At 47.1% G+C, this 15,006-nt stretch overlaps 1 protein-coding gene across 9 annotated transcripts in view; it reads left to right on the top strand.

Moving 5' to 3' along the window:
- The first annotated feature begins 308 nt into the window (after positions 1-308).
- Positions 309-15,006, top strand: part of AAK1 (AP2 associated kinase 1) — a 107,514-nt gene continuing 92,816 nt past the window's right edge. For 3 of the 9 annotated variants that reach the window (XM_083514131.1, XM_083514133.1, XM_083514132.1), the window contains exons 1-2: positions 309-547; positions 974-1,404. In XM_083514131.1, the coding sequence (XP_083370257.1) occupies positions 1,242-1,404 (163 nt within the window). In that variant the 5' untranslated portion in view covers positions 309-547; positions 974-1,241. The remainder of the gene's footprint in view (positions 548-973; positions 1,405-15,006) is intronic. The other 6 variants (XM_083514134.1, XM_083514135.1, XM_083514136.1 and 3 more) reach the window with 4 other exon arrangements.

The raw sequence follows: 15,006 nt of genomic DNA on the forward strand, positions 1-15,006 counted from the left end.
AACGCGGCCAGAACGTCTGTTGCAATTTATACGGGGGGGGGGGAGAGAAGAGGAGGAAGGGAGGAAGTAAATGTGAAGTCCCCTTAACAAAAAATAAAATCCCCTCTAGTTTTGTTGGTGGAATTATTTCACGGACCCGTCGCTTCTGTTTGAGGACAGAGGGGGGGGGGCTGCGTGCTTGCCTGCTTTCCCTGGCTGGGAAGGGGTTAAAAGGGAGGGGCGGCGCGTTGAGGATTCCTCCTCCCTCTTCCGCCCTCCTTCCTCTCGCCCGCCGACTCCCTCCCTTTCTCCCCCCCCCCAGCTTTTCTGGAACTGGGACTTCCTGTGGCAGTTCATTTCCTGGTCGGCGGGGGCCGCGAGCGGAGGAAGGCTCGGCATGGTCTCCCCCCGGCCAGCCCCGGCCTCCCTTGACGCTCTTCCACCTCCACCTCCTCCTCCTCCGCAGCGGCTCCCCCTCCTGCTCTGCCCGGCCGGCGGCGCTCCTCCGGCTGCCACTTTGTAGCGATGCTGCAGGGCCGGAGCGGCGCCCGCAGCGGAAGCGGACATGGTAACAGTGTGGCCAGGCCGGGTCTCTCCCTCTCTCCCCCCCTCTCCCCCCCCCGGCACATGCAGCGTTAGCGGTAGGGGCACCAGCTGGGCCCCCCCTCTCCTGCCTTGCTGGGGCGGTGGGTCCCAAAAGTAGGCTCTCCCCTCCCCACCACTCTTGGCGGGGGAAAGAAGGGGGCCGTCATCATCACGACGCGTACCCTTTCCCCGGGCAAAGGGACCCCCTTATTTTCTTTGCGGGCACCTCAAGAGTAGAAAGAAGGGATGCTTTTTCGGGGGGGGGGTGCGAGTAAGGGATTCTTCCCCCCCCCCGCCCCGCCTGAGGGAGATATTTCTCTCCAGAGAGGGTGGTGATGCTGTTTTTAATATTATTAGACAGTTGGAGCAAATGGCAAAAGCCTCTAATTCTGTCTCTTCCTCCCAACAGGTCTGAATAACACCCAAGCTCTGCCTTCCTGGAGTGGGCGAGAGGGAACAAAGCATATGACCTCTAAGGAAAAAGAAGATATTTTGCCGCAAAGGGATTAATTTTTGTCTTGCTTCAAGACGTCAAGAGCTGTGTACATAGACACACACACACACATATATAGAATATACACACAAACACACACATATATATATATATATTTGGGGTGTTTGTGTGTCATACTGGACTTGCTAAGCTAAAAGTGTTTAGGCTGCGCACTCTTGGAGCCATGAAGAAGTTTTTTGACTCCCGGCGAGAGCAGGGTGGCTCTGGGGCCGGTTCTGGGACCCTCGGAGGGAGTGGCAGTAGCACTGGGCCTGGGAGTGGATACATAGGCCGGGTGTTCAACATTGGGAGGTGTCAGGTGACTGTGGATGAAGTTCTGGCGGAAGGTAAGATGTAGCTGATGGGAGTTTTGCCTCTCCTTCCCCTACCCCCCCCTCCTCTCTTAACATCTCCACAAATGAATGGAAGCAGATTCTTAACCCTTCTTTGAATGTTCACACAGAAAATTTCCATTCTGACTCCTTTCAAGAAAACGTGCCACTTTACATGGGTGCCACCTTTGCACTAGAATGTTGTGTCAAGGCAAATTAATAAATGGTAGCATTGGTGGCTACTGTCTATTCTGTGTTTTAATTAACAATAAAAAAAATGGTTTGGAACTCCAGTTTCTACAAATGCAAATAAACAGAGCCAGGGTTAACAGTATATAAGTTGGAAAACTCCCCCCCCCCCAATTGGCAACAATATTATGTAATATGGCAGGCTGCATTGGTGCATATATTAAGGGGGTGAATTGTTTCCTTTCATGCTCTCCCCTCCCCCCCCCCTCGTTTGAGTGCTATTAAGTAAAGGGATAATTGGATGCATAGGGATAAATTTGTCATTTATTCATGGTGCCTTTGTGTAGCAAGCGCAAAGCACACATGTAAGATGCATGCTTACCTTGGGGTTTGTGGCCCACAGAAATCTGGGTGACATTTTAAGGACTAAAGGAGATTCCTACAGGGGTCCATAAAGATCATAAAGTTTGCAGTGCAGAAAGCCCTTGGCTTTTTACTTCAACTTGATTTGGTGCAGTCTAGCTAGAATGTTGAGATACCTCAGGGAATCTTTGTCTTCCCCCACCACTCCCCAGTGTAGGAAAAAACCCAAATTATATATGGAACTTTAGCTTTGACCTTCACAATTGTAGTATTATTTAGGCCTTGCATGGAGTCAGTAATCGGACAGCATCTCTTTAAAAAGAGGGGGAAATGTACAGTTTAGAATTGATAATACATTGCATAAGACCTGAGTTACTAAGAAAGAAAGACCCCTATTAGCAGAACTGGGCAGAGGTATTTGAGAGGGTTGTTGTTTGTACTGTATCCCTGTGCCAAGGTAAATTTTATTGAGCTGGCTTTCCCGAAGGGACAGTGTGGCTGCGTTTACAAAGAACAGTGTTTTTCACGAAGCGTTTGTTTTTTTGGAAAAAGATGCTTGAGTGTGTTGAATCCAAGGCTGATGCTCACCTAGAACAAGCCAAAGGCTGCTGGTTATGGTGAATTGCCGCAGGCATTTTTCTGAGTAGAGATAGGGAGTGGGCAAAAAGCCAGCCCTCGTCATCTCTCTCTCTCTCTCTCCAAAAATAACAAAGCCAATAAAAAATGGCGAGGCACTATTTTGACTGAATTGTCTACTGTGTACCTGCCTCTACTGGCATCTGACAAGGCCCTGGCTATGAGGTGCTCTCAGGACTAAGCTACAGATACGCTCTGCCTCTGCTCATGCTTACTACGTAAGTTGTTCCGCAGGAAACAGAGGACCTCATTTGAAGATGATTAAATAACTTGCCGGCAGATCCTCCATGTGATGTTGACAGGAGCAGGAAATGATCTGTACCTTGTACTGGGAGGATTCTCTCCTCCAAAATTTGTTGAACTGCTCCTCTTCCTCTCCATGGCGTTGTTTGTGCCTTCCTCCCTGGATCCTGTTCTCAGGGTGGTGCTTTAAGAGGAAGATAAATGTTGTGACTGAGATTTCTGGTGCATATTTGATTTGGAAAGAGCAAGGTTGGGTGCATGTGCATGGATAGATAGTAATTCGTGCGTTTTCAAGGCATGCTTAGGGGCTTCTGAGATGGTCCCAGAATAATGGGGATTAGGGGTGAAGAACATAAATGAATAGCACAAAGACAGCTTCAGGGGGCTCTAAAGGGTGGCTTGGTAGCCATGGTTTTTGGGGATGTGTCTTAAACTGTGGTCTGAGCCTGCAGAATTAACTAAGCTTCAGTGGAGAGGGCAGAATCACCTGAAAGTTTTTATTCACTCACCCCAGGTTTGGACACCACAAGCATTTCTCAGAAAATGTGCACCCTCTTCTATGAGGCCACCCATAAAGTAGATGCTGTGTGAAAGGTAGGAGGGGTGGCTGTAAAAAGTATGTGTTTAAATGTAGCTTTTAATGCATGGTGTCTAATCATTAGGCAAATATATATACAGTGTCTTCTGGTGACCTCTTTTGATGGAGAAACTCAACACACAAAGTATGGTCCATGTGGGCTCAATTGGTGTATCGGTTAGAATGTTGAATTTGGGGCCAGAAATGCCCAGGGGCTCCCATTTGGCCATGAGATTCTCCAGGTGAGCCCTTGGTCTAACCTACATTGAAAGGGTTGCTGTGATAAATAAAGGTGGAGAGGATATCTGTGTATACCATCTTGAGCTCTTTGGACAAAAAGTAGGATTAAAAAATGAACCCTTCCATGATCAGCTCTGAATGGTCTGTGTGAGCCTGGAGGAGGAAACACGGTCCTGCATTTTGGCCTCTTACTTGTAATGGGCTTCTTGGATCAGTGCATGTTATAAAATGGGGGAAAGTGATTAAAATTCTACGTTCACATGTTTTATTACAGACAATGGCACTTAGCATTATATGGTGTATTTCAAATGTTGAAATATGCCCATCCCATGCCTGTCATTTTAGGTTATCCTCGGCGCAGCCTCTTAAGACAGGCCAGTTCTATTTGTTAGATTTCTATGTCCATCTTCAATTGTAGATAGAAGGCTGAGACCAGGAAGGTAGTGCCTTACTGAGGATATGGTGGGAGATGAGATTTGAAACAGGGACTTTACAACTTGACCTCTAATCTACTGCATTACAACCAGCTTGACCCAGTTAAAAGCTTAACCTGACTTCCAGTGTCAGGGCTGGGGAACTTGTGGTCCTCCAGATGTTGGTGGACTCCATCCGCTACAGCCAGCAGGGCCCAACGATGAGGAATTATGGGAATTGTGATTCAGCAGTATCTGGAGGGCCAGAGGTTCCCCAAACCTGGCTTATATAAACTATCTCATGTGAAAGACTCTTGCACAAAGGATTGCTCTAGAGCAGCCTTCCTGATAGGCTGGGACTACAACTCCCATCAGCCCTAGCCAGCATTAGCTATGTTGGCTGGGTTGAAAGTTGTAGTCCAACACATCTGGAAGGCAGCAGATCAGGGAAGGCTTTAGCAGGCCTTCAAGGTTAAGGTTTTCTGATAAATCTGTGGGTAAGTGTCTCCCAATGTTGAATGGCTTTTGTGTTCTGAAGAAACCTGATTCAGCAATAGGATGCTCTCATGGACAGAGGTGAGGGGCCTTTTATGATCCAGTGGCTGCATTGGCTCATGAGGAACCTTTGGGTGGGGACACATGCCAGTGGTGAGTGGGACCTCCAGAGGCAAAAGTTGGTGGAGCTACAGAGCTAACTCTTAGGATTGTGTGGTAGATTACTTTCCAGCCATGCAAAAATCCAACTCCATGCAGGCAAGCAAGAGGTATTATTGCAGTTCAAGGACACACTTCCAGGCAAGCAAAAGCACTGGAGGAGAGCAATGGAACAGGGTATGTATGTATGTATGTAATATGCCACCGATATATGCCCCAGGCATTCTAGGTGGCTCCCAACAAAATATTAAAAACACAATAAAATGTCAACCATTAAAAACTTCCCTGAACCGCTTTCAGATGTCTTCTGAAAGTCAAATAGTTGTTTATCTGTTTGACATCTGATGGGAGGGCATTCCATAGGGAAAGTGCCACTACAGAGAACGCCCTTTGCCTGCAGGGTGTGGGAGCAGGAAGGGCTATGTGCCTTGGAGAGGGGCAGGGCCAGATTAAGAACTTTAGAGGCCCCCTAAGCACTGAAAAGGTTATGGTACTTCCCTTCTGTAATTTGAAACAAAAACAATACTAAACTTTAAAATCAATCAATCACTGGATCTGATTGCCTCACATTATTTTGACATACGTTTGTAGGACGTGCCCTGGTTTAGGTGGGGATTAAGTAATAACCCAAGAACATAAAATGAACCTAAGGAGTATAAAAATGGAGGAAGAGTGTGGAGTGGAGGGTAAGGAAGTCTAACAAGCTCTGATTTCTCCTACTGTGACTACTCTGATGTTTTTCTTGAAATACCAAATGTCATTGGAAAAACCCTCATTGTGTGCCTGCCCTTGCTTTGCTGGTGCCTTAAGCATGTACTTAGTTTGCCTGTTTGGCCCGAGGGTTCCCCACCCCATCTACCTTATGGGAAAGGCAGAGAAAATGATCAGTCACACATGCTCCTCTGAGAGTTTTGCTCTCTTGCTGTGATCTCCTTGCGCTGTGTGTGTGTGTGTGTGTGTGTTGTGTACCAGAACTGTGTTGGCTAAACAGGATAAAGTGCCTGCTTGGGAACAAACTACTGCTGAGAGCTCATTATGTGTTCATTATTGCCTTGTTTTTCCTCTTCAAACAGTAGTGAAATTAAGGCCATACTTGAGTTGGGTGGCAGAGAGGCAGGCCCTGGGCCTAATTCTAGCCAATGGTTAGGGAGTTGGACTTTTTGTCTCTTTGCCTCCAGGCTGAAGGTGTTGGTGTCATCACCATGCAGAGTGCTGCTTCTTCGGAATCAAGGTGACAGGGAGGGAGGTTTCAGGTTAGCCTTTTTACTGACATGCAGGCTTCCTATCAATAATAAATTTTATTGCCATTATACAAATCTATGCTGCAAGTGCATTTGGAATACAGTGGTACCTCGGGTTACGTATGCTTCAGGTTACATACGCTTCAGGTTACAGACCCCGCTAACCCAGAAATAGTACCTCGGGTTAAGAACTTTGCTTCAGGATGAGAACAGAAATCGCGTGGCGGTGGTGGTGTGGCAGCCCCATTAGCTAAAGTGTTGCTTCAGGTTAAGAACAGTTTCAGGTTAAGAATGGACCTCTGGAATGAATTAAGCAGGTAACCAGAGGTACCACTGTACCATGTACAGTTCTCACCTGAAAAAGGATATTGCAATGTTGGAAAACGTTCAGAAAAGGGCAACCTTAATGATCAAGGGGGTGGAGCGACTCTATGAAGAAAGGTTGCAGGACTCAAGACTTTTTAGCCTACGGAAAAGGCGAGTAAGAGGGAACATAATAAAAGTTTATAAAATTATCCATGGCATGAAGAGCGTAGATAAAAGTTTTCCTTCCTCTCTCAAAACACAAGAATTTGTGGACATCCGATGAAGCTGAATGTTGGAAGATTCAGGACACGCAAAAGGAAGTCCTCCTTCATAAACTCTGTAGTTAAACTATGGGACTGGCTTCCACAGGTGTCAGTGGTGGCCGCCTACCTAGGTGAATTTAAAAGAGGATTGGACAAATTCATGCAGGTGGCGAGGCCTATCAAAGGCTATGTAAGCTGTGCTCGACCTCCACAGTACAGGCAGCAATGCTCCATTTGCTGGAAGCCACAGGAAGAGAGAGTGCTGTTGTGCTTGGGTCCTACTTGCTGGGTTCCCACAGGTTGGCCGTTATGAGAACAGTATACTGGACTAGATGGGCCATTGGCCTGGTCCATCAGGCTCTTCTGATGTTCTTATTTAATGGAGGAACATTTCATTATCATGCAAGTACCAGCATGCTGGGACGCGGGTGGCGCTGTGGGTTAGACCACAGAGCCTAGGACTTGCCGATCAGAAGGTTGGCGGTTCGAATCCCCGCGACGGGGTGAGCTCCTGTTGCTCGGTCCCAGCTCCTGCCAACCTAGCAGTTCGAAAGCACGTCAAAGTGCAAGTAGATACCTTCTCTGGCGGGAAGGTAAACGGTGTTTCCGTGCGCTGCTCTGGTTCGCTAGAAGCGGCTTTGTCAGGCTGGCCACATGACCCGGAAGCTGTACGCCGGCTCCCTCGGCCAATGAAACGAGATGAGCGCCGCAACCCCAGAGTCGGCCATGACTGGACCTAATGGTCAGGGGTCCCTTTACCTTTACCAGCACGCTGTCTGAAGTCTTGAGGTGCTGGGTTACCTGCTCTTCAGTTTTTGAGAACTAGGTCTGACATAAGGGGAGTCTCACTGCTGGGTCAGTCCAAAGGCCCATCTAGTCCATTGTCCTATTCTCACAGAACCTGAGTACAATAGTGCGCTCTCCACATGAGGTTTCCAGGAACCGGTATTTGGAGACATGCTTTCTCTGACAGTGGAAGTAGAAGATAGTCCTTGCAGCTAGTACCCATCAATAGCTCTCTCCTCCATTAATTTGTCTAATCTTCTTTTGCAGCCATCCAAGCTGGTGGCCATCACTGTTTCCTGTGGCAGTGAGTTCCATAGTTTAACTGTGTGCTGCACGAAGAGGGACTTTTTCCCCCCTGTCCTGAATCTTCCAACATTCAACTTCATTGGATGGTCCTGAGTATTATGAGAAAAGGAGAAAAACCTTTCTCTATCCACTGTCTCCTGACCACAAATAATATTACACATCTCTATCATTTCTAAACTAAAAAGCCCCAAGTGCTGTAACCTTTTGTCATAGGGGAGTTGCCCCAACCCCTTGATCATTTTGGTTGCCATTTGCTGTACCTTTTCCAGCGCTATAATATTTTTTGAGGTGAGGTGTCCAGAATTGTACACTCTATTTACCCTTCCCATGCCTTCTGCTTCTCGTGAAACTTAAGGCTGGATTACCTGTGGGGGTTCCCACATCCATGTCCCATCGGTTGTACCTGGTTCTCACATGCATGTCTGTGGCTTGGTTTCTTAACATAACACAACCTCGTAGCGGGTTTGCGGTTGCAAAATTCAGTGTTCTATCAATGGTGTTAATCTAGGGCAGGGAGATTTTGGAGAATTCCATTTCAATCTTGATTGTGCCCATGTAAGGTGTGGAGTCCCTAAGACTTTATATGTATTGTGTGACTTGCATTCTGATTTGGGACTTTGCCACGTTTACACATCATGTTAAGCTGTGGCGTTTAGTTTGTTTAGCAGTACATTGCATGAGATCCTTGCTGGTACCTGCATCCCAAGCTCCTGGATAAGATTGGTTATGCATTGTTTTTTCCTGGCAAGATTCCATATCTTACTGAGCGCATGACTAACTTTCAAAAACTGCTGCGCACCTAAGAGTTCAGCTGACTGGCTGCATTAGTTAAACTGGACAAACTGGATGGCTTTTATTCCTTGTTAATTTAGCTCTGCATTTTAACCTGTACAGGTCATGTGACTGTAATAAAAACTGGCTCACTGGCACTTGATTTCTGTAGGCTTTGCATTGATTTATCTGTAACCTCTTTCACATGTGCAGGTTGCTGGATGGAACATTCAAATGTGTGTGTGAACCTGTCCCTCATCATGACTACAGTATTGGGTAATAGCTGTGTGTGTGTGTGTGTGTGTGTGTGTGTGTGTGTGTGTGTGAATGAGCCATTGCAGATGAAACACCACAGAAAAAGCCTTTCTTTCTCCCAACGTCCTTTCATATAAGGTAAAGGACCCCTGGACAGTTTAGTCCAGTCAAACTTGACTGTGGGGTGTGGACCATGCGGTGCTCATCTCGCTTCAGGCCAAGGGAGCCAGCATTTATCCACAGACAGATTTCCAGGTTATATGGCCAGCATGACTAAACTGCTTCTGGCGCAACGGGACACCGTGATGAGTGCCAGAGCTCACAGAAATGCCATTTATCTTCCCGCTGCAGCGGTAACTACTCGTGCTGGTATGCTTTCAAACTGCTAGGTTGGCAGGAGCTGGAACAGAGCAACTGTAGCTCACCGTCCCAAACTTCTGATTGGCAAGCCCAAGGGGCTCAGTGGTTTAGACCAGTGTTTCCCAAACTTTTTGGGGCAACGGCACACCTGTTTACTGAAAAAAAATCTCGCGGCACACCACCATTAAAGCCCCGCCCCGTGACGTCAGCGCGCAGCGTCACGCCGGGAGGGACGCACGAAAGTGAAAGTTTTTTCCCTCCCCCCTCAGTCCCTCGCTCGGAATTCAGCTCGTTTGGGGCATCGCTCCGGCTGCTCCCTCTCCCGCCGCGCAGGAGCGATGCCTCTCTCTGGCTCTCCCTCCGCGCAGGCTGAGGGAGGGGCGCGTGTGACCCGTCTCTGCTGGGAGACCAAACCCAGCGAGGCAGAGTCACGCGGAGGCGCCCAGGCAGTGCTGCCGGCTGCGAGGAGGAGCGCCAGGCAGCAGCAGGAGGCGCGGCCTCTCCTCGCCGCCGCCGCCCCGCCTCTCGCCGCCCGACTCGCCCGCCTCCCTCCAGGCATCTCGCGGCACACCAGCCGATGTCTCACGGCACACTCGTGTGCCGCGGAACACCGGTTGGGAAACACTGGTTTAGACCACAGTGCCACCCACTCCCTTCCCTTCATATACGTTGCACTGAAGCCCATTTGCACACTGAACTGTCAGTCATCACACGAAGAGAAATCAAGCAGTGCATATTCATGAGTGAACAAATCTTGGCTTTCTTGTTGATATTTACAGCTGGATGGGGTTGCATATGAAAGCAACTCTTCTAGGCCCACTCCCTACGAGGAACTAGGCTCCATAAATGGAGGTAGAGCACCTGCTTTGCATATAGATTCCAGGTTTCCTCCATGGAAAATTCAGCTTAAAGATCTTGTGTAACAGGGCTGCGAATGAACTTCCATCTGAGACCTTGAGGAGCCACTGACAGCCAAAGTTGTCAGCGGGTGTAGTGTGGGAAGAGCACCAACAGCCTGGCAGTTGCTAGAGCAGCGGTTCTCAACTTGTGGGTCCCCAGTTGTTGTTGGACTACAACTCCCATCATTCCTGAGCTCTGGCCTTGCTAGCTAGGGGTGATGGGAGTTGTAGTCCAACAACATCTGGGGAGGGTCACATTCAACCCACAGAGCAGAGGCTCCCTAGAGGGTGAAGCTAAGAATGCATGATAGAGTGCTCACATCTTATGCAGAAGTTCTGTTCCAAGGGTTCTGGGTTATACATGAAAATCACATATACCCAAACCCTTGGAGCTGTTGTAGGCTAGTGGGTGGGTGGGGGTACAGAGAGAATCCACAGTACTCCCAGAGCTCTTGTGCCAGACGGACCTTTCCCAGCAAGCAGGGCGGAGAGGTTAAAGCTCTTTTTGCACTGGATAACGTCTCTTAGTGCGCCGGCTCCAGAAAGCTAGGGTTGCTCATACGAGATCACACGGGAACCTGGATCTCCCCATGTGATCTTGCAAAAGCATCCCAGAACTGGAAAGCTGAATGGGCCTTGCCCCCACAAGCAAATCAGAGAGCATAACAACTCTCTTTGCACTGGAAAACCCCAAACGGACTCAGTGCAAAAGAACTTGCAAGCTCTCCAGCTTGCTTGGGTTTAAGTTGCACAATTTCAGCAAGCCTGCCTTCAGCCACACATGGTTGAAATCACGCAAGTTAAATGCACATAAGATGCAATCATTCTCTCTCTCTCTCTCTCTCTCTCTCTCTCTCTGTGTGTGTGTGTGTGTGTGTGTGTGTGTGTGTTGGTAATCAAAAGAGATAAAGTTCACTGCCAAGGGACTCTTTCTGGGAATGGGAGAACAAGCAGTCAACCAGACTCCTGTGTGTCTGACAAGATATTTCAGGCTTGTCGGCAACCATTTTTCTTGTTGCTTTTAACTAATTATTACAGATAACCAGGAAGGAGTTTTTCCACAAGTTATGTTTCTGGTTCACACATGACCAGCATATTGGGGATGTTCAGACAGACAGGCTAGAAAAAGATTTGTGGGCCAGCAGTCTGTTGACTGGTTTATTCTTAATACAGTGGTGCCCCGCAAGACAAATGCCTCGCAAGACGGAAAACTCGCTAGACGAAAGAGTTTTCCGTTTTGGAGGTGCTTCGCAAAACGAATTTCCTATGGGCTTGCTTCGCAAGACGAAAAAACCGCTAGACGAAGAGAATCACAGAACGGATTCTTTTCGTCTTGCAAGGCACCACTGTAAATAAATAACCCAGCGTAGTTGAGTCTCAGTCCTCTTAAGTAACTACAGTGGTACCTCAGTTTAAGAACAGCCCTGTCTACGAACTACAGTGGTGCCTCGCAAGACAAAATTAATCCGTTCCGCGAGTCTCTTCGTCTTGTGGTTTTTTCGTCTTGCGAGGCACCACTGTATTCGGTTTAAGAACTCTGCAAAACCGGAAGAAGTGTCCCGGTTTGCGAACTTTACCTTGGTCTAAGAACGGAAGCTGAATGGTGGAAGGGCACCAGCAGCGGGAGGCCTCATTAGGGAAAGCACGCCTCGGTTTAAGAAGGGTTTCGGTTTAAGAACGGACTACAGTCATACCTCATGTTACGTCTGCTTCATGTTACGTTCTTTCAGGTTACGTCCTGCGGCAACCCAGAAGTACCGGAAAGGGTTACTTCCGGGTTTCGTTGCATGTGCAGGCGCGCAAAATGATGTCACGCGCATGCGCAGAAGCGGCGAATCACAACCCTTGCATGCGCAGACGCGCTGCTGCGGGTTACGTTCCTTTCATGTTGCGAACGGGCCTCCGGAACAGATCCCATTCGCAACCAGAGGTACCACTGTACTGAGTTAGGAGCGGTAAGGACTTTCTCAATTGCTCTTAATGCCCTTAAAAACAAAAACTCTGGGTTTCATAGGTAGTGATGGTTATGATCCCCTCCCCATTTTTTTTACTGTTACTATATTTTTTCATTGGAGATTTTTCCAGTTTTAGAAACGCACCCTTTAATAAAATTAATTACATAATGACTGAATAAATTGCAAGTGAAATTAGGCAACTGGAGCAGCCACAATACCAACCCGATCTAAATTTGTAATTTTTTCCCCCCAGGGTGACTTTCCCTAGGAAGCACATAACGTATGTACCCAGATTTTCAGACATCTCTAAAATTTGTAGGTTAACAGCTTTCAGTGTTCCCATTTCTTAATATCTAACGTAGGGGAAGCATGTACTATTGAGTATTCCATTAAAAATAATTTTAAAGTAACCTTTGATTTTGAATATAACATTTAAAGTACACTTAAGTGCACTCTACTGATTTTTTCCCTTTATTCTTAAAACATGCTTCAGCTCAACTATTTCTAGATATAGGAAAAAACTTACCATACTTTAAAGTGTAGAAAATTAACATGACTGACTCATTCAAAAGTTTTGATGACTAGTTTTGCTTTCTAAATAGAAATGGGAGATGTGAAAATAATATCTCTATTGATTTCCTGCAGTGGAAAATGCTTAATCAAAATATTCCAGAACGCACCGACCCCCATCACTGGCCATAGTCTCAGGTTTCCCCTGGCTGCCTGTTCTAGAATAGTGCCTCTCTCTGTTCCCACCCCGCCCCCCAAATTAACATAGATATACACCATACTTTTGCACCTGGGCTATATGTAGAATTTTCAACATCTATGTAGAACTGCAGGATTTTCTCTAACTTTATATTCCTCTCTGAAAATGCCATTTCCCAGAGAGGGAACAGAAAGATGGATAAATCCTTATTAGTCTTAGCCACAGAGGATAAAGTAGCCCACCCACCAGGAAGAGGGGAGCATGTGATCTCATGGTCTTCTCATGTTTGCTTATCAAGGAGGTTTAGGGGTGTCTAGAAAGGAAATGGTCCAGATAACGAGAGCAGCAAACTTTTTCAGGCACATCTGTGAATCTAGGCTTTCTCCTGACTGATTCTCTTGGCTGAGTCATGCTTTTGCGCACTCTGACACATTCCATGTGTTTCTCCTTGTAATTTAAATGCTATTTATCATCGCTATAATGGAGAAACTTTGTTATACTGTATGCACAGTTAGGCTGCCTGTTTTATTGTTATTGTTATTGTTGTTATTGTATTCCACAGTGCAGTTTCTCTCTCTTTTTTTAATTAAAGATTTTCTTGATTTACAAAAGTGTTTGCAATGTCTCTCGTATTCCCCCCCCCCATGTAACATTTTTACAGATCAGTTTCATTTGTTGAGACATTAGGAAGAAAAGGGGGAAAGAGGTGGAGAGATGGGGGGGGGTCGGGTGGCGATGTTTCTATTTTACTTACTACATGTAGGGTTTGGTGTCAGTGTTGCTTGTGCACATTCTTTCCTGTTCACTTGTGTTCCTTTGGTGGTGAGAGAGGTTGGGGTTGGCCTAGGGTGTGGTTATTCATTTGTGGTTGGCTGTGGTGGTCTTTGTTTTCATGTGTGAGTGGGGTGGGCGGGTGTTTTGGATGAGGTTAGCCATATTGATCTGTATGCTGTTGGTGGATTTTTGTCGTTGTCTTGTTGGGCTGTGCATGTGATAAAGGGGAGCCATAAGGTGTTTTCTTCTATTTGTCCCCGTGTCAGTTTTAGTTTATTGGTTAATTTTTCTAGTAAGGCTGTTTCCCATATTATTTGGTACCATTGGTCCATGCTTACTCCTGGCTGGTCTCTCCAGTGTCTGGCTATGATGCTTCTGGCTGCTGAAAGTAGGTGGGTTATGAGTTCTTTGTGGTGTAAGTGGGCAGTGCAGTTTCTCTTGAATCGAAAAAAGTTGAAGCATGCTTTGTTCTTGCACCTCACAAGTGTCTGTGCTTTGAAGTGTGAAAGCTAAGGTCCGGCCCTCCAGGGAACCACTTTTCTTTCTGTGTGAGTGAGCGTTTTGCATTATGATTCATTGTTTTGTGTGTGCCTCCCAATGGGAAAAGCTAAGCCCAGAGAGTTGACTTGTGTAATAGTCCGCTTCCTCTGGAGACAGGTATTCTGCTGAGTCTGCATCCAAATACATTGACACCCAAGACTGATTCTGGGCAGAATTAGTCACTTGTCAGGGCCAGGCAAGGCCAACACAGCAAATCATTCTGAGGGACATGGGACAGCCTTTGTGTGGATTGGTACGCAGGTGGCGCTTTGGGTTAAACCACAGAGCCTAGGACTTGCTGATCAGAAGGTTGGCGGTTCGAATCCCCATGACGGGGTGAGCTCCCGTTGCTTGGTCCTTGCTCCTGCCAACCTAGCAGTTTGAAAGCACGTCAAAGTGCAAGTAGATAAATAGGTACCACTCCAGCGGGAAGGTAAATGGCGTTTCTGTGCGCTGCTCTGGTTTTGGCAGAAGTGGCTTAGTCATGCTGACCACATGACCCAGAAAAGCTGTCTGTGGACAAACGTCAGCGCCCTCTGCCTATAGAGCGAGATGAGTGCCGCCAACCTCAGAGTCGTTGGCGACTGGACTTAACTGTCAGGGGTCCTTTACCTTTTTTTACCCAGTTATTGGTATATTGTGACAACTCAGAATTGTAAATACCAGCAAGCGTGACCAAAGAAAATAGATTTGAAAAATATAGGAGGAGTATAACTTTAAATACGAAATGAATGTGTTTTGCTCTAGGCTCTAGCATTGTCAGTTGTACATAAGTGAGCAACATGCTTGGAGGAGCCCAATCTCTCCTCCTGTTCTGGGAGCTCTTGTAACAATCCAGAGTGGACTGGCGTGCTGGCAAGGCCAGGAAGCCCCATTGCAGCCGCAGGAGTTCTTGTGTTGGCTTCTGCTAGGGCACCAGGGTTGGTTGCACAATGGCAGTTCAGTGTGAGTGAGTGGAAAGTGATGGAATTTGGAGCAAAGGATCTTAACTCCTCATATACAAGGATGGGTCAGAACCCGCAGTGCCTAAACAGTAAAGACATAGAATCCTAGAATTGTAGAGTTGGAAGGGACCCCAAGGGTCATCTAGTCCAACCCCCTGCAATGCAGGAATCTCAATACGTGGTCCCCCATCCA

Source organism: Podarcis liolepis (assembly GCF_965112155.1).
Source record: "Podarcis liolepis genome assembly, chromosome: 7".
Classification (NCBI taxonomy): Eukaryota; Metazoa; Chordata; class Lepidosauria; order Squamata; family Lacertidae; genus Podarcis; species Podarcis liolepis.